This window comes from Marmota flaviventris, chromosome 16 (assembly GCF_047511675.1).
Source record: "Marmota flaviventris isolate mMarFla1 chromosome 16, mMarFla1.hap1, whole genome shotgun sequence".
Taxonomy (NCBI): Eukaryota; Metazoa; Chordata; class Mammalia; order Rodentia; family Sciuridae; genus Marmota; species Marmota flaviventris.
Window position 1 is genome coordinate 50,311,040 of NC_092513.1, and position 19,606 is coordinate 50,330,645.

General features: G+C 41.7%; 1 protein-coding gene across 1 annotated transcript in view; it reads right to left on the reverse strand.

Annotated features, from left to right (window-relative positions):
* Colec12 (collectin subfamily member 12) overlaps positions 1–19,606 on the reverse strand; it is a 180,614-nt gene that overhangs the window by 151,167 nt on the left and 9,841 nt on the right. Inside the window, exon 2 of the mRNA XM_027942952.2 lies at positions 8,957–9,007. Coding sequence (XP_027798753.1) covers positions 8,957–9,007 — 51 coding nt within the window. The remainder of the gene's footprint in view (positions 1–8,956; positions 9,008–19,606) is intronic.

The following is a 19,606-nucleotide window of genomic DNA, read 5'->3' on the forward strand; positions in this document are numbered from 1 at the left end:
CACAGATTTTTTTTAACTAGAGGGAAAAATACAATTATCTCTCACCTCTATTTCTATTGTAGCTTTGAGCTTAAATGTTAAAGATATAAAAATGTCAGCAATTAGGGGCTGTAGCTATAGCTCAGTAGCTCAGTAACAGAAAAAGCCCCAAACTCATCCCTAGAGCCCCCCCAAAAGTAAACACATACCAGCAACGATCTTACTTATTCATTTTCTTGTTTTACAGAATAAGGAGAACTTGTCAAAAAGATTATTTTCAATATTAGATAAGGGATGGGGGGATGTAGCTCAAAAGTTTTAAAGCACAGTAGCACATGCCCATAATCCCAACTACTCTAGAGGCTGAGGCATGAAGATCGTAAATTCAAGGCCAGCCTCAGCAATTTAGTGAGACCCTATTTCAAAATAAGAAGGGGTGGGAACGTCCCTCAGTGGTAAAGCACCCCTGGGTTCAATCCCCAGTATCACACCACAAAACAACAAAAACAAAACAAAACTTCTGCAGCACAAATAAATATTAGAGGAGATCTTCAGGCTGTGTAAGAATGCAGCCTAGATTTCTACCAGAACTTATCCAGACCACTGTGTTCAATTCTCCTATTTTTCTGACAGGTCTGAATTCCTCCTCTTCTGCAGCATGTAAAAGAAATTGATCTGTGAATGAAAACATTCATACTTATTAAGAAAAAAAAACTACTCAAGGATATAAAAAGAGAAGCTTGTATGAATGAGAGCCAAACTTCAGAATTCAAAAGCCTATAAGAATGAAAAATGAAATATCAGAAGCAGCGGAAAATATAGTGATGACTCAGAACAAGAGGCCAATTTTGCAATATTTGGTGTGGCAAGAGTTGTATTCATTAAGATTTGAGACTCTATTTTTTTTTCTTCCTTTTTTAGTTCCTTTTCTGAGAGGAAAAAAAAAAAGTTCCTTCAAAAATCTGCTTAATGCTAAAGAGAATATTAAGTTCCGGAAAACAAAATAACTTTCATTCACTCATTCACTTCCCTTTCACACTGATTCCTTGTTTCTGAAGTGTTCTCTTCTTATAAACTATGCACTCTTGTATCCTATGAGTTTGTCTCTTTTTATGATAAAATTATAAACGTTTTTGGGGGGATGGGTACTGGGGATTGAACTCAGGGGCACTTGACCACTGATCCACATCTCCAGCCCTATTCTGTATTTTATTTAGAGACAGGGTCTCACTGAGTTGCTTAGCACCTCAATTTGCTGAGGCTGGCTTTGAACTCACGATCCTCCTGCCTCAGCCTCCTGAGCCACTGGGATCACAGGCGTGCACCACCACACTCAGCTAAAATTATAAACCTTTTAAAAGTAAACTTACAATTATTTCGTGAAACATTGAATTTTCAAATGTGTTATGTAAAACATGAATATTTTTAACAAGTGGCACAAATTATAAATAATAATGTATTGGATTATAATTATGGTGTTACTTAATATTTATAGTATAATTTAATGTGGAATTCTAAATATACTAACACTATAATACATATTATGGATATTATTAAGGTATATGTTAAAATAATAGCCAGGGGATTGTAATTGCTCAACAAATATTGCATCCTACAGGACTGGCCCAAAGCAACCAGAGTCAGCCCACTCCCTTTGTCCAGAACTAATTTGAGAAAGGACTGAGACTCCATATTGGTTAGGGAGGTAGGTGAGGGCAGGCCAACTCTGGGCCTTCTGGGAAAGCTTCTTTGCTCCCAAAAAAGAAGACATGCGCTGGGGATATAGCTCAGTTGGTAGAGTGCCTGCCTCACATGCACAAGGCCATGGGTTCAATCCCCAGCACCGAAAGAAACAGAAAAAAAGATGGCCTTGTGGCCATTTATGCAGAACTTTCCAGGTGCTAGGCCCTGCTCTAAGTATTAACTCATGCAGATCTCACAATAGCCCTCCAGCAGATACTAGGAAGTAGGGACACTGGGCCCCAAGAGGCTGTCTTGTCCAGGCCTACCTTCCAGCCCAGTGGCAAAGCTGGGAGTGAATGTGGTTCTCTCAGCCTCGGTGCCATACCTCTTTGACAGTTGTTCTTACTCTTTAGTACACTCCCTTCCTGAAGTATATTTTTTTTGCTGGTGGCCACCATGCCTTTAAAAAAAAGATTGCAATAACATAGACTCTTCTGATATTCCCTGAACAAATCACAGGCATGATGCAGAGCAGAAAATACAGGAGACAGAGGATGCTGGGGAAGGAGAATGAGCCAAGAGTGAGAATAAGAGGTGAGGCTTATTAACAGCCCCAGTTGAGTGCAGAGCTACCACCCACCTGGCCCTTATCCTTGCCATCTCACAGAGGAGAGCGAGGCTGAGAACGGAGGCATGACTTGACAAGGGGCAACTCTAGCACGTGACCCAGGACTGCCTGTCCTAAAGCTGCCTCCTGGCCACCCGCTGTGCTCTGGTCAGAACACGAAGGACACTAGAGGGAAAGTGAGAGGAGAAGATGCTCCATCAGCACAGGACTTCGCTGAGGGCCAAGATCTTTCCTCAAAACCCACAGCCCTAGGACAGCGTTCCCTTCCTGGGGGGCCTCCAAATGAATAACTCAAATCTGTTAAGAAAGTTTCAGAGGTCATCTGTTTTCAGTTGCCCGGGGTTGCTACCAAAAGGAATAACTCTTTCCCACCCAACCCCCAACACACCAACACTGAAAACCACCTAACCTCTTCATGCTGTCCTCGCAGAAAATGGCTGAGATTTTTTTTTTCCCTTTAATTTTTCCAAAAATAAAAACAAACCACATTCGGCCTCAACTCAATTGTTGGAAAAACAAATTATTCCCTCTCTTCTCCCTCCCGCACCCTCACAAGGATTCATCAGTGAATAAAAACCAGGGATGGGGTGGTGCAGGGGAATGATACTTCAAATGGTTGGAAAATTCAGGGCACAATACTACATTTATTGTGAAACTCTGACATAAATATAAGACCACGTGTGAACAGCTGCTGATTTACTCCATGCACATCTATGATCACACTTACTTTCCCCTCAAAATCTCAGGGGACTCCAGGAAGAGGACATGTCTGTGTGCTTCTCAGTCCTGGGGGATAGTGGAAAAAAATATTGGGTTTTGGATTTGTTTTGTTTTCATATTGGGATTGAATCCAGGGCCTTACTTAGGCTAAGCATGCCCTCTACCACTAAGCTACATCCCCAGCCCCCCTGAAATCAGATTTAACCCAAATATCTACCATGCCACTCTCTCAGGAACTTCAGCTTCCTCATTTGTAAAGCAAAATCCTCAGCTTCTTGGTTTTAGGAACCCTGACTTCCTGCCTGGGAGCAGAGGCCAGATGAGCTATTCCACGAATCCCCTTCAAGGCAATTTTGCCTGCAAATCTCTTGGTGTCAACTTCTCCATGTGCCATTTGACACCCAATTCTTATTAAATCAGAAATGCCAAATCTATTAGGATTTGCAAAACTCCATCAGTAAAACCTTCCCATTAAGTGATGCTAACAGCTTTGAACATTTCAAAAGAAACCCTACATAAAAGGGTATCACGTCAAACTCTTGCCCTCCCTTGATCTCCCAGGGTCAGTCCTTCGCCTCACGTCTTCCCCTCTCCACTTAAGAGATGTCTGGGAAAGGTGCTGCTCAAAGGACAGCCTCACACTGGGCATATTCAGTCCTTCCCCACAGGAAATGATGGAAATTCCTGGCATTCTCATCATGGAAGGGCAAACTCGGCTAGTGTCAGTCTCCCAAAGGGCAAAGGGAGAGGGATGCCTGCGGCCCTTCTTGTTACTGGAGTAGGTGGCTTCTTAATGGTATTTTCTCCAAATCCAAAGATGAAGCCAGGCTTCTGGGAAGAGTCCCTGGAGAGGAGAGACGGGCAGCCTGCCTTCCCCAAGCCCGAGCAGCCAGAGGTGGAAGAATCCAAGTGTTCATCTTAAGCAGCTTCCCAAAGACAGTTTGGCACCCTCTTGGTAAACACTGGTCCTCTCTGTATTAGGCCGGGATGTAGTTCAGGGGTAGAGGCTGGCTCAGCATAGAAGGCCCAGGTTCAAACCCTGGCATCACAAACCAGACAAAACAAAAATCCTTTCCACATTGAAAGTAGGCATTCACCAGGTGCCTCAGAATGAACCTCTCTTTCCAGATATATGGCTAAAGCATAAATGTGTCGTGATTTTTTGGAAGCCTAAATGGTCCTCTATGCTTTTAGATATTCCATTTCTTTAAATCTCTTGGCAAGAAACAGCTCAATGACTAAATGAAGAATGTGTGTTGATCTCCTTGGAGGATGGGTTTGGAAGGAGAGGATGGTGATGGGGAAGAGTGAGATCAGAACATGGCGGACATATTTCTGAGGCTGCTTCAACATGCCCTGCATTGTGTGGACTAAACTGCTAAAAAAAATACTCTTGATAAGCTGGGTACAGTGCACACCCATGGTCCTGGCAATTCAGGAGGCTGAGGAAGGAGGACCATTTTAACGCAGGAGTTCAAGGTCAGCCTCAGCAACATAGCAAGACCCTGTCTCTTTAAAAAAAAGAGAAATTAATTTAAAAAAAAAATATATATATATATATACACACACACATATGTAAGTATATACACATATGTATGTATATATACATATTCTCTTCCTAATCTGAAATTATTTTTCAAGGAAAAGAAAAAGCCACACTTATTTGAAGTTATAGCAATAAAAAGCCTGTGAAGTTGTGAAAAATATTGAAGAATGTACTTCAAAGAACATACTTACCGACCTTTATAGGAAAAGGCATCTGATTTTGCCCCCTTTGGAACTGTAACCCCTAAATTATTTCCAGTAGTTTCCTTAGAACATTTCTACTTTGTTTTTACTGAATACTCAAGTTCTTCTCCATAGAGAATACTTCCTTTTATTTTTTTGTTACTGTTTCAGTTTGCAATTTTTCAGCTTTTTTTCTCATAGCCATTAATAATCCCTATTCCTGAGCCCCCAAGGAAGCAATTTTATCCAAGTTTTGTTTGTCAAACACAAATAACAAATGTTTCCAGCTGCCCACAGTTGCTCACTGTGAACCCTTAAATCTACTTGTGATTTTTTTCAGGCTGAACCATGTATCTCTTGCCCCTTCATCATTCCAATTTGGACATCTATTATTATACCAGATCACAATCCAAAAAAAACACTGGAGAACCCACTGGGACCAATCAATGAAACAAAGTCAGTCTAGTCACCCCCCAGCATAGACAGGGGTCAAGCAGGCTCCAGAGAGAGAGCCCAGGGCACCCAAGGTGATGCTGACTATCTACCTATATGCTAAGTTGGAAGCCATTGAGGTATTTCAGAATGACCTGTGATATTTTTTGAAGAAAGCAGTAACTGGGAAAGAAGTAGAACAGTATCGTTGTAGTATATCATATTTTGTAGATGGAAAATAAAAATTAACAGACTTCATGTTCCAGAAAAGGAACTCTGCCAAATTGTAACCATAGTTACACCTCAATTAGCTCTGCAGACTCAGGCCAAGAAATGCTGACCCATAAAGCCTGATTAAAGCTTGAAAATGCTCACTTAATTAACCCTTCAAAGTTCCCCCTTCTTGAAGCTTTTGACACAGGAACAAATTAGTGGCAAAACCATCAGACTGAACTCTTATCTCTTTTTCAGACACCTGCCCAGAACTCTGAGAACGGGGCTAACAACTTTGACATGTGGAGAAACCGAAGAAAAATAGAAGATCTGGTTACCGCTAAAATGCAATAATAATGGGGCAGGGGTTGTAGCAGAGCGCTTGCCTAGCATGTGTGAGGCACTGGGTTTGATCCTTAGTACCACATAAAAATAAACAAATAAAATAAAGGTATGCTGTCCATCTACAACTACAAAAAAAAAACCACATTTTTTTAAATAAAATGCAATCATGAGTCCATGAACAACAAAGGGGATGATTATACTAAAATAATACAATACCATGCTAGATCACTAGAGAAGATCGTGATCGCTCTTTATGGTAACACTATGCTGAATTTTAAAATGCACAGCCTTGACTTTTTATACCAAATGCTTCTGAATAACTATGTATGAATAACTTTGGAAAAGAAGCCCACCCAGTAACAATTTGCTAAAAGAATGGCCCTCTTGTCTTGAGAATTAACCCCTGCTTCCTCAGTAGGCTAAAATCAAGTTGCATTTATTGTATTTGCATAAACAAGACATATCTAGAATTAGGCAATAACTAAACCCTCTGAGTTATGGAGTCTACTTTTGAAAAAATATAAGCTACAATATGACCATATTCAAAGTAAACCACGTCTTCATTCACATCTCTTCAGAATGAGGTTTCAGGCCTGTCACACTGATATTCTGCAGTGTGGCTGCACCAAAATGTCTGGAGAGTGCTAAAAGCCCCATATCCCAGGAATGATCATACAGCTTTGTGTTTTTGTAGTGCAGCACCCTCAAAGTTCCTGTCCATTGGGTATCTCTTAGCCTCACCAAAGCCCTGTGAGGTAGACTTATCTACCTTAGCAGGTGTCATTCTGCTTATTGGGCAAATGCAGCATGTGAGGCTCACAGAGTTGAAATAACTGGTTTCAAGTCACAAGGGAAATTAGATGCAGAGCCCAAAGGGCTGCCCCACCTCTGGACACCTTCCACTTAATACCTTACTACCAACCTTCTGCATGGAAGGGACTTGGTCTTCCTTCAATGGTTGAAGTTTAACCACACCTGAAAGAATGGGTTCTTGAGCTCAGCTGGACTCAATGATCAGATTTGACCTCTTTTTAGGAACTGAAAATCTATTTACCTTTCTGAAGAACCAGGCCCAGAATCCTAGGTCCTGTAAAAGTGATCAGACCCCCTCATGGGGCCAGATTGGGTGCCTGGCTCACTTTAGGGTTCTTGAGCTGCAGGATATTCCTCGGGGACACAGAAGTTGAGAGGTCTGAGAGTTAGATCTTCTAACCCCAGCTCCAGCTAACTCACTTGAACAAGGACTTCCTCTATCTGAGCCTCACATCACTAATCTGGAAAATTACAGGCTAATTTAAATAATTGCAAAGGTTCTTCCTAGTTCTACCAAAGTCCAATGCTGGATATTCATCTCTGCCCAGAAACATAATCCTTTTACATTCTACTCCAAGGTTTCCCATTTTAATTTCAGCCCCCTCTTCTATTTCTACAAGTTGGTATCATTTTATTCATGCCTCTCTGTTTATGCTCTCCAATATTTCCAAGTTATCATGTCTCCTCCGGGTCATCAGTTGGCAATTTCCATGCATCCTTTAACTCCATAAGTTAAAACCCCTTCAGCAATGTACTATTTTTTTGTGTGTGTGTGTCTTTCTCTCCAAATCCCCACCCATCTAGCTAGTAATATGGCCATGAAATTTATTCAACTTTTCAAGACACTTATTCTCTTTTTTCTTTGTACTTCCGTTTTCCAAAATATATAAACATCTCAACACTTACTTTGCCTTCTTTTGACAAGTGTGCTCTTCCTCTTTATTTCTGCCTTTCCGTGTTTTCTTGTGGGGGCTGTTTTCCTTTGTCTTTCTTGGTTCTATCTTCACTCCTCCTGCCACCTTCAGTGACTCCCCCCAGTGAAAAGCACAACTACACAGGGTACCAATCCAGGGACAAGAATGGTATAAAGAGATAGGAGTATACAGGAGGGGAGAGAGGACTGGGCCCGGCCACTCTGCCAAGACATGAATGGAGAAGCCATGGGCCTGGTGCCACTGCAATCCCATATTAACCGTCACCCGCTTTGTTTTCCCAGAATGAGAAGTAGAAGTATATTTCCAGAAGGAGAAATGCTAAAACAATGAGGGAGCCAGAGCAGCTGGTGGTTGTTAACTTTAATCAAAGTCCAGCCAGGGTCTGTTTTTATGCAACAGGAAATAGATTCATTATCTTTCATAGTCTTTTCTCTCTCTCTCTCTCTCTCTCTCTCTCTCTCTCTCTTCTCCTCTCTATCCTTCATTATTTCTGGCTAAGGCATAGAAATAAGCTGGTCAGAATAAACATCATTTCTCTTAAGCTTTCCTTTAAACTACAGCATTTACTTGCATTTCAAAGCCAAACTGCAGAGTCTGAGAAGCCTGATCCAAGCAAAGATTACCATCTGCAGCAGCCCAGGAGGCAGAGCAGCAAGTATTAGTTCCCAACGGCTGCTGTAACAGATCACCACAAACATGGCGGTTGAAACAATACAAATTTCTTCTCTCTCTGTTCTGGAAGCCAGAAGTCTGAAATCAGCTTCAGTGGACAAAAATACAGGTGTTGGAGGAACAGCTGTTGCTCTGGAGGCTCTGAAGGAGGAATCTATTTCCTTGACTTCTTCCGTTTCTTGACTCCAGGGCCCTTCCTCCTCCTTCCGAGCATGTCACTTCAATCTGTACTTCCATCATCACATCATCTTCTCTCAAGCTCTTCAATTTAATGCCATCTGCAAAAAGTCCTTTCTGCCATATAAAGTAACATTCAGGTGCTAGGAATCAGGTGTTGATGTTTGAGGAGCCATTACTCAGCCTACCCCAAAGCACATGTGTGTGGCTGGGTTTCTGGGAAAAGTCCCCCCACCCCTTTCTCATCCACAAATACAAAGTAATGACCACAAGGCCTGAGCCACAGGGGGACACAGCGAAGAAGATGGATTCTAAACACCAACATGGAGAAATCCCACGTCTCTTGCTCCTGTCTTGTCACAGATTTACCTTTCCTGTCACATTCGGCTAATAAGCTGCCCGTTTCATATCCAGCAGGCGCATAAACATCCCATCACTCCCCCATTCCTCGGCCATCATCCGCCTGTTACATAGAAACTCAATTTCCAACCAAAACTGAATCTCAGTACCACAAATGTTCATGTGTGTCGAGGTCCCTCAATGATCCTGTTATTTGTGACAGTCTCTGAGGGTCAAATACTGTGTCCAGGACTGAGGCCAGGAGAAGGAATGGGGCTTTGTTAGAACTTACCAAACCTCTTGTAACCGAAGGACTGCACCTCCTCCTCCTCTGCGAAGTCGTCTGTAAAAGAAAAGACAAAGCTTTAACCTTGGCAAAGGGCACACAGCACCTGGTGGACCAGGACTCAGGGCTCTGATCACAACCAGCTCCACCCTCCCCTTCACCCCCCAGGCCCATCACAGTGGCTTTCCTGCTGCTCCCAGGTCACCTCAGACTTCCTAAGAAGGGGCCTGGGGACTCTGAACCAGCTGTTCCCACTGCCTGGATTGCTCTTCCTCTTTTCTTTTTTCTAGTTCTGGGGACTGAACCCAGGGGCACTTAAAACACTGAGCCACATCTCTAGTCTTTCGAGACAGGATCTTGATAAGTTGCTCAGGGCCTCAGTTGAGGAAGCTGGCTTTGAACTTGCAAACCTCCTGCCTCCGCCTCCCAAGTCACTGGGATTACAGACATGTGCCACCATGCCAAGCTATCTTCCTCCTTCTTTCATGGGTCTTTTTCCAAGTCAGACCTCAGCTAAAGTGTGACTCCTTTAAGATGCCTTTCTGGACCACCCAGCCATTTCTCATCATAATGCCTTATTTCAGTATCACTCTCTGATAGTGTCCTCCTGACTTTATATGCATATTTGCCTTTTAGTTTATTATTGTCATCATAATTCCTGTGAGCAGAAACTTTTTTTTAAAGAGTCACATGATTCTGCAATCTGTATATGGGGTAAAAATGGGAGTTCATAACCCACTTGAATCAAATGTATGAAATACGATATGTCAAGAGCTATGTAATGTTTTGAACAACTAATAAAAAAATAAAATAAAGATTCTTGATCCTGTAAAAAAAAAAAAGAGTCACATGAATAAACCCCCAAGTCCTAGAATAGCACTTCTCACAGAGCAAAGGCTTAATAAATGTTAAATGGCTAGGCGGGGAGGGACATGCCTGCAATCCCAGTAACTTGGTAGGCTGAGGCAAGGAGGATCCCAAGTTTGAGTTCAGTCTCTGCAATTTAGCAAGACCCTGCCTCAAAATAAAAAATAAATACAAAGGGCTAGGAGTATAGCTCAGTGATAAAGTGCTAGAAGGCTCACTTCCCAGTACCAGGAAAAAAATAAAATGTTGAATGAAGGATCAACTCTCCAAAGGGTTATCTTATCTATTAAGTAGATAAGTTAAATTAAGTTATCTTATCTTTAAAGCTCTCCTTTTCAGATGTCTGGGCTCTGGAGTCAGAGCTTCCACCTATTATCACAGTGCTTCAGAAGCCCAGTATAACTCCTGCAATGATAGCCACACCCTTTTCCACTGTCCTGTTGAGTAAATGGACCCAACCACACAATTGCCAGTAAATGCACTTTAACACATAGGCCCTCTGTGGGAATTCCTAAATGTAGAACCACTGTGAAAACTAAAGAGATGTTATCTCAACCAAGCTTCCTGCCAAAAGGTGTAAATTGGCCCTCCCAATGTGGACAGGACACCATTCCTCACCACTAATAAGGAACTTCCCGATTTACAGTCCCACCAGGTGTGGCTCTGCATAGGGCAAGCACTATGCAGATACAATTTCATATTAATTGTGCAATGAAGAGACAGTTTTGATGACAAGTAAGAGGTGTCAGGCCAGGTCTTCCCAGGAGGCCCTGACCAAATCAGATGTTCTTCTCTTACAATAGGGTTATATCCTGATAAATCCACTTTAAGTTGAAAATATCAACTTACATGTAAGTCAAAAATTCCTTTAATACAACTAACCTACCCAACATCATAGCTTAGCAACAGTATACCATATTTGCTGTTTCCCCTCATGATCATGGGACTTACCACGAACTGGGACTCATAGCTACTGACCAGCCTCATCAGAGAATACTTACTGGGCTGCATGTCACCTAGCCTGTATTTCAAATTTTGAAATATGATTTCTATGGAATGTGTATCATTTTTCACCATTGTCAAGTTGAAAAACTATTGAAAAATCATTAAGTTCAATAATTATAAATCAGAGACCCTGTATTCTTGAGTTGGCCACTGTTACTATTCAAGCTTTCAGCCTTCTCCCTGTGGGCAGGTCAGCTCGGGGGCATGGATCCAGCTCTCAACTATGGGTCAGAGACTGCTTCAGAGATGAGGTAGGTCATGGTCCTTCTCTCTAAAACGTGACTGACTTTCATGAAATCTCACGCAGAGAGAAACTAAGCTTCTGTGATAGTCTTTTCCAACCCCCAAACAGGCCCTGGCTATATCTGAACCTCAAAATGTTATGGAGAACACATGATGTGTGGTATCTATAACACAAGGGAGAAAAATGGTTTGCTATAGTGAGTTATAAAAACACACGTGAGAGAGCAATTATTTCTAACGGAATGGAGAGGTGTGATCATCTTTGTGTTTCATCGTTGTGTCCTTCTGCTGAGGACAGGGAAGAGATCTCAATTTGGAATCTTGAAAGCCAGGCATTTCTAATCAAAGTGGTCTTCTCATGACAGAGATTAGAGCTTTAGTTCTTTCTGCATGGAAAACAAGAGAATAGCTCTTTTCTTGCTGTCTTGGTGACTGGTTAGTTCAACAAACACAAATCAAGCTCTTACTCTGTCTCTGTTTTACTTAGTAATCTATCAAATTAATGGCTGAGGCCTGGTCTATTCTCAGTTAAAGAGAAACCCTTATCTGCCACTTCTGCTTGGAAATCCATTCATTTGTTTATTCATTCACTCAGTACATGTGGTTGTCCCTTAGCATCTTCTGGGTACCCACAGATACTTAAGTCCCTCATAAAACGGTACAGTATTTGCATGATACTACACATACATTCTCCTGCAGACTTTAAATCATCTCCAGATTGCTTACAATACTTAACATGATGTAAATAACTGCTATGCTGTATTGTTTGGGGAATAATGACAAGAAGTCATTAGATTTTTAGTACAGATACAATATTTTTTTAAGTATTTCAATCCACAGTTGCTTGAATTGAAGAATGCAAAACCTGCTGATATAGAAGGCCAACTGCATATGCTTCAAACCTAGCCAAGTCAGTGAGAGGCCACCCAGGCGTCAGCTCTCCCTCAGTCTGAAGCCCCTCCACCACCACATCGCCTCGGCAACGGGAACCACTCACACTGTGGGCCAAGGAAACATCACTGATGGTTTCATAAAAAAATTAATAAGAAGAGCAGGTTTATGCCACACCCCCAATAGCAAACAGCTCAAAAATTTCCCAGTAGATGTTTCTGTTCTCCCCCCAGAGCTTCTTTCAAACAGGGCTGCCATTAGTTTATTTGTTTGTTTGTTTTCTTTTCCCTTTCTGAAATTTTTCCCATGCAGTATTTAGCCCAACTGACTCCTCTCTCCTTCCTGAAACTTCCCTGGGAACTGAAATTTCTCACATTTTTGTTATTAAAGCAGTTCAGTCCTGCCTCTACTTCCTTCTCCAAATTAGTATCCTCAAGCCCACTAGGGGCTCAAGGAAACAATGGCCTAACTGGCCACCCACCCACATTAGGACTCACAGAGGGTCCCCTGGCTTCTTGCCTTACTGTCATCCCAAAAGGATTAGCCATTTTTTTTTAACAGCTACTAAAGAAATAAATTTAAAAAAAAATGTCTCCATCTCACCCACATCTAAAGTAGATGGAAAATCATGAGATGTGAGGAGTACCAAAGAAGTACTACAAATCACTTTTAACTGGGAGTCTCAGGAAAGGTCTTGTAGAGAAATATTTCTTAAATGAGTCCTTCTCCATGTTTTTCTTTGAGTGTGGAGAAGGGCAATTAGAAAATGATATATACTAGATCTCTACCTTGGAAGTTCATAATCGTTTTTTGAACTATTTGAGATTCTAAGAAGGGTTAAAAAAGGGTGGAGGGGGGACTTGCTTAAATTTGTTTTATGCAATATTCTCAAATGTTGATTCTAGAATCCTGTTTCTTATCCTTCAAAGTTAGGACGGTAGAGGTCAGATTGTTTGTCAGCTTTTAGTCACTGTAACAAATATCTGAGATAACCAACTTGTAAAGAAAGAAGGTTTAGTTTGACTCGTGGTTTCAGCGGTTCCGGTTCATGCTCCATTGAGTCTGTTGCTTTTAGGCCTGTGACAAGGTTGCATAATCTGGTGGGGAGCTTGTGGTGAAGCCAAACCACTCGACTCCTGCCCAAAAAGTAAAAAACTGAAAATTGAAGAGACCAGGACCTCACAATCCCCTTCAAGGTCATGCCCCCAAAGACCTAAAATCTCCCGGTAGGCTCTACCTCTTACAGTTTCCACTCTCTTCCAATATTGCCAAGCTGGGGACTAAGCATTTAACAGGTGGGACTTTGAGGAACATTCCAGACCCAAACTATACCATTTGGTATATAGTTCATTAGCTGAGCTGCCCTGTCAAAGCCCAGGGTCAATTTTTTTCTAGCTGCTCAGTTAAAAAGCAGTCTAAGTCAGGCTGATGGTAGGGTTGGGCTTTGAATGACTTCAGGAAGAAAAAATGGGCAAAAGCTCATGGAGCTGGTGATTGCAGAGACAACCTAGATCATGGTTCAAAGGCCACAGGAGTTGGAATGAACAGTCAGCGTTCCTAGCAACTGAGCATTTTGGAGGGCAAAAGGCTATGGTGGAGCCCCTAACCACTGACAGACAGGTTTCATTTATGATATAAAACCCAATAAATATTATGCACATTGTTGTATTCTGCAAACCTTTTCCTCACACTGTGTGGACCCAAGTTAAGTGTGTCCCAGATTGTCTTTTTAATATATGGGCCTACAAAGGTGACACACTCAGGTGAGGATTTTCTTTGGAGCCCAGTCTCCTCAGCAACTTGCCATTCTCCAAAATTTGTCTCTGAGAGTCAAAGCCACCTAATCTGTCACACTCTTGTACAGACAAGGAGCTGGATACAATTTCAGCCTCTGAGTTCTGCAGAGGAACCATAACTTGATCTCTGCTTCTGACAGCAGTTTGTCTGTGGGGAAGAAGCAACTTTCACATATTAAACAACAAAAACAGTGTTTAAGTTTTCTATCTTGGCTTCCACCACTGTACTTTAGCATTTTTGCTTTAATACCTATGAGCTATACTATAATTTGCTTGCCTATTTTGAAGTATGTTACTTTTATTTATTTTTACTTTCCTTAGTAACTGGCACAGAACTACATGGGCCAGAGCCTGTGATGGAGAACACTAAGCAGAATTCTCTGGTGATTTATTCTTAAAGCCTTGCTATTTCAGTGGACCATGAGTTTAAGCAAAGTTAGTTGGCTTGGAGAGTTAAAGTCATACAGATTTAAATGTCCTAATCAGTCTGTGGACCAAGTGTTGGGATCGTTTTGCAGTTCTGTTTCTGACTCCGTCAGTTGGAAAAGCCATTTGAAACCAGGGAATCTGTCACATAGTATCTCAGCAGCAAGCATACTCATGGCACAGGATAGGCACACAATAGTTACTGAAAATTAGGCAAAGTAGAAATATCCATGTCTCTACCTCTCTTGGTAGTTCATAAATTTTCCTCTTCCTCTTTTTGTACACCTGCCAGTTGGGAGAAGATAAAAGATAAGTACCTACTGAATGTCAAGCACCTCACATTTTGCTACGTTTCTCTGAACAGAGGGAACTTCTTTTCTTCTCCAGTGGAAAAAAACTACAGGAGAAGTAATTGAGCCACATTTTCAGTCCTGGAGGACATGAGCTTCCAGAAAAAAGGGTCCATCACTGTCCAGCACAAAGAAAGGAAAAAGAACCACTCTAAGGCTCATCATCATAAAATTCCTGAACACTGAGGACAAAAAAGAAAATCCTAAAAACTCCCAGGCAGGGGGAAAAAAAAACAACACTTATAATGGCTGAGATAAACAAACAAAAGAAAAAATAAGCAAATACAACATAAGCACATCACTGGCATCAGGGGTACCATTTTTTTTTTTTTCTTTTTGAGACAGAATCTCACTAAATGACCAAGGCTGGCCTCAAACTTGGCGATTCTCCTGACTCAGCCTCCTGAGTCACTGGGATTACAGGCCAATTCCATTTCCTTCCCCTCGGATCTGGTTGGGCCCTGTGACTTGCTCTGGCCCATGGAAAGTGGCAGAAATGGCTAAAGATGACTTAGGAGCTAGGTCTTGGAAGACTTCCGGCTTCTATTTTCATAATCCGGGCAGCTGGCAAGCCATGTGAAAGTCTGACTGTCCTGCCAGACAAGAGGCTATCAGAAGAGAGAGAATCCCTGGAAAATGAGAGTTTCTGCAGGGAAGGACACACCGGCAGCCCTCAGTCACTAGAGCCATCCCTGGTGACTCTCCAGACACAGCAGTGACACCACATGTCCAGCAGGGCCACTGAGGGAAGCAGAGATGAGCTCTCCTTGCCCAGCTCAACTGACTGAACCAACAGAATAAAATGTTCTGCACTTGGAAACTTAAATACCTGGCACAAAATAGGTTTCCAACAAATACCAAACTGAACAACATAGCCGGTTCAGGGTTTTTCTTTTGTGTTTTTCAGTGCTAGAGATGAACCCAGGGCCTTGCACATGCCAGGCCAGGGCTGGACCAGTGAGCTATACCCTCAGCCCCAGGGATACAGTAGTCATGGACCTGGGGCTCAAAGCCAGAGCTTCACACATGCTAGGTGAGCACTTTACCACTGACCTACAGGCCCATCCCTCAAATTCAGATTTATAGGAATCAGGCTAAAGGACCATGAAAAGGGACTTCTCTTCTAAGTGGGGCTTGATGGTACTGTGTACAGGCATGTTTCCATCAGCTGCTCTACCCCCATTTAAGCTCAGATGCATCCCAGTCCCATCAGTCGATAAAATATTTCATTGTTTCCAAACTAGCTGATAGCCAGGCACAGTGGCAGATGCCTATCATCCAGGAACTTGGGAGGCTGAGATAAGAGGGTCAGAGTTTGAGACCAGCCTCAGCAATTCAGCAAGGTCTCAACAACTTAGTGAGACCCCATCTCAAAAAAATAAAAAGGGCTGGGGATGGAGTTCAGTGGTAAAGCACCCCCAGGTTCAATGACTAGGACCAAAACGCCAAACCAGCTGGTGAACAGCCTCTGCTCTGAGCATTCCTACAAGTTGTCACTGTGTGTTGCCAGGCACCACCACTACCTACTGTAGCAGATCCCTGGCCCTGCACCCCTGGGACAAAAGGACCAGTATCATCTGCATCCCTGAGTCTGTGGCCACCCTCTACTGGCCAGTGTTCCATGAAGTTGCTATCATGTGGGGGACTGTCGCTTCTAAAGAGGGCCTCCTGAGTTGCTAAATACTTGGGGTATTCCCAGGAAGTTGCTGTAACATTCTGGAAGATGACTTTCCTATGGTCAGAGGCTGGTGTCATTAATGATAAAACCTGGGCTTTGAAATTAAAAGACCCTGGCTGGAAGACTGGCCCCACCTTATATTGGTAATGGAAGTTTGTGTCTCCTGTGGAATGGGCCAAATAATTCTTCTCTCTCATATTTTGGGGAAGAAAAAGTAGATGATAAATGGAATATATCCAACATGTACTCGTTGCTCAGTAATTAGTAATTAATTCAAGTTTTCTTTGAAGCAAGGGGCCAGAAAGAGCAATAGCAGCCTCTGTGCTTTCAGGTCCAAATAAATATCCCAGAACTTTAATGTTCATGAAGTACAGGAAAGCTTTAGGTTTGGGTAGGGACTAATTTAATCAAGTGGCTTCAAAAAACACAAAGATTCAGTCCAAAGTGAGTATCTGGGGGAGGCGGACAATAGGAAAATTCATTTAGCAAAAGAGTAATATGGGATAAGTTCAATTTGGGCTTAAACCCAAAGTAGCACTAAACAATCCCTTTGATACTGAAGAAGATTTATCTTAAATATATATTTGGGGCCCAAAAACTGAAGAAAGACTTTTTTGAGACAGGGTCTGTCTGTGTTGCCCAGGTTGACCTGGAACTCATGATTGACCTATTTCAGCCTCCCCAGTGGCTGGGATTATAGGCTCACACCATCTTGCCTGGTTAAGAAAGGCTTTCTTTAAGTAAGTTATTGATTTATTTGTTTGTTTGTTTGCCAGGGATTGAACCCAGAGGCACTTAACCACTAAGCCACATCCAAGCCCTTTTTATGTTTTATTTTGGGATGGGTTCTCACTAAATTGCTTAGGGTCTCACTAAATTGCTGATGCTTTTGAACTCTCCATCCTCCTGCTTCAGCCTCCCAAATCAGTGGAATCACAGGCATGCACCACCACACCTGACTTATTCTTTGATTTTGAGTCCACCCTAAGTAGTACTGGTCATACAGTAATCCCCCACCCCTTTATCTGAAGTTTCACTGTCCCTGGTTTCAGTTACCCTTGATCAAACTGGGTCTGAAAATATGAAGCAGAAAACTCCTAAAATAAACAATTCATAGGTTTTAAATTGTGTGCCACTGTAAGTTGTGAAATGAAATCTCATCACACCCCACTCAGTCTCACTTGGAACTCGAGTCATGCCTTGTTCCAGCGTATCCTATACTGTATATGCTACCCGCCCGTTAGTTACTATTACAGTTTGGATCTGGAGTATCCCCCAAAGGCTCATGTGTTGAAGGCTTGGTCCCTAATACATCAATGTTTAGAGGTGGGGCTCTTGGGAAGTGATCCGATCATGAGGGCTCTGACCTCATCAGTGGATTAACTGGGGTGCATTAATGGGAGGTGATGGAAAGTGTAAGAGGTGGGGCCTAGGTGGAGCAAGTAGGGAGGGTGTGCCCTGGAAGAGAATATCTTGTCTCTGGCCCCTTCTTCCTTCTCTCTCTCGATCTCCTGGCCACCATGAAGTAAGCAGCTCCACTTACCATGCCCTCTCCACCATGATGCTCTGCCTCACCACAGGCCCAAAGCAAGGCAGCCAGCCAACCATGGATTAAAACCTCTGAAACCATGAGCCAAAATAAATCTTTGCTCCTATAAGTTGTTTTTCTCAGGTATTGAGTCACAGCAACAAAAAGCTAACAGTCACTCTATAGCTGTCTCAGCAGATTATCTGTCATGGTATCAGCACTGCAGTGCTTGTGTTCAAGTAACCCTTACATTGTAGCCTAATGCTACGTCACGATGCCTATATTATTCACTTCAATCACCTCATCACGAGTGCACTGTACCACTTAACATCATCACAAGAAGGTGAGCACAGAATAATAGATATTCTGAGTGATACCACATTCACACATTTTTATTCTAATTGTTATAATTGTTTTTTTATAATTGATATGATTATTTTTCACATGTGCTAGGCAAGCAGTCTACCACTGAGTTATAACCCTGGCCCTACTTTATTATTATTGTTAATCTCTTACTGTGCCTAATTCACAAATTATATAATATATATATGATTTAGTACCATAACTAATTTAGGGATAAAAGTAACAAAAAATCCTATCAGTTGTGTTGAACTATAAAGGAAAGAATAAGGTATCTTATCTCTTTTCATCCCCCAAATGAGTATGTATGTACTATCTGAAGTTTGAGTTGTCTATTAAGGGTCTTGAAACATTCCCCCTGGATACAGGAAAGACTGCTGGATTATCCCTGGTTTCATAGCTCTACAAATGTAAAATCTTATGTGACTCTTTGCATAACTTCCCTATCCCACAGAGGTATTTCCGGACCATAGTTATTAAGTATTCTAAAAGTGTATAAGCTCAATGCAGTATAATAAAATACCTGAGACTCAAGGTTGATGATGATGTTGTTTTGGCTCAGGATATTTTTGAGGGAGTAATTAGATCTGCTTTCCATTCAAATGCTCCAGATCTTTCCCCCTATCCCAGACAGATGAAGGAGCTAGTAGCAATTGAAATACTTTAGACTATTCAAAACTAATACAAAAGCTTTATGTCAATTACTCAGCTGTCTTCTCAATCTTGTTTTGCAACAAAATAATAGAACCACTTTCTGATTCAATGGTACAGTTTTTTAATTCAAAATTACAGGTATAAAATGACTCCAATTTTTGGCACAACTTGAAATTCTGATGCTTATAAAAATAGTAGATACTCATTTTGGGGGTGAAAGGAGATAAGATACCTTGTTCTTTCCTTTAGAGTTCAACACAACTGATGGGGCATTTTTGTTACTTTTATCCCTAAATTTGTAATGGTACTAAATCATATTTCTCCTAGCAGCTTCAATAACTTAAAGTAAGCAACAGATAGAACATTCAAAATCTTGACACCTGCGTCCATCACTTACAGGTGACCAGAGATGCTGTGCTTCCCTTTCTTCTGTGCAGGAAGTTCTCATCCAGTTATGTCAATTACATTAATAACAGAGTCAGGATGAGGGCTTGAATTCTTGCCTCAAATTATAAGGGTCCCGATGGGACTCAAATACATAGGTGACTTGGCAAGAAAAACTAATACTATCCACTTCTCTGGAGGCACAAAATATGCAGCCCTTGTTTAAAAAATAAATTGACATATCTTTTTGCTTTGAATTCACTTAACATTACGTTTAGATTTTCTAAACAATTATGTTAAAGCAATGTACTATGATAATTACCAATGAGAGACCACAACTGAGTTTAAGAGTCAAAAATTGCAAAAACTTCAAATTTGATCTCCTCTCACCTCCCACACTGAAATGTCACATCTCGTTTCACAGTGACCTTAACACAACTTTTACCTCCCCTTTAAAACATTTTTCTTGCTGGG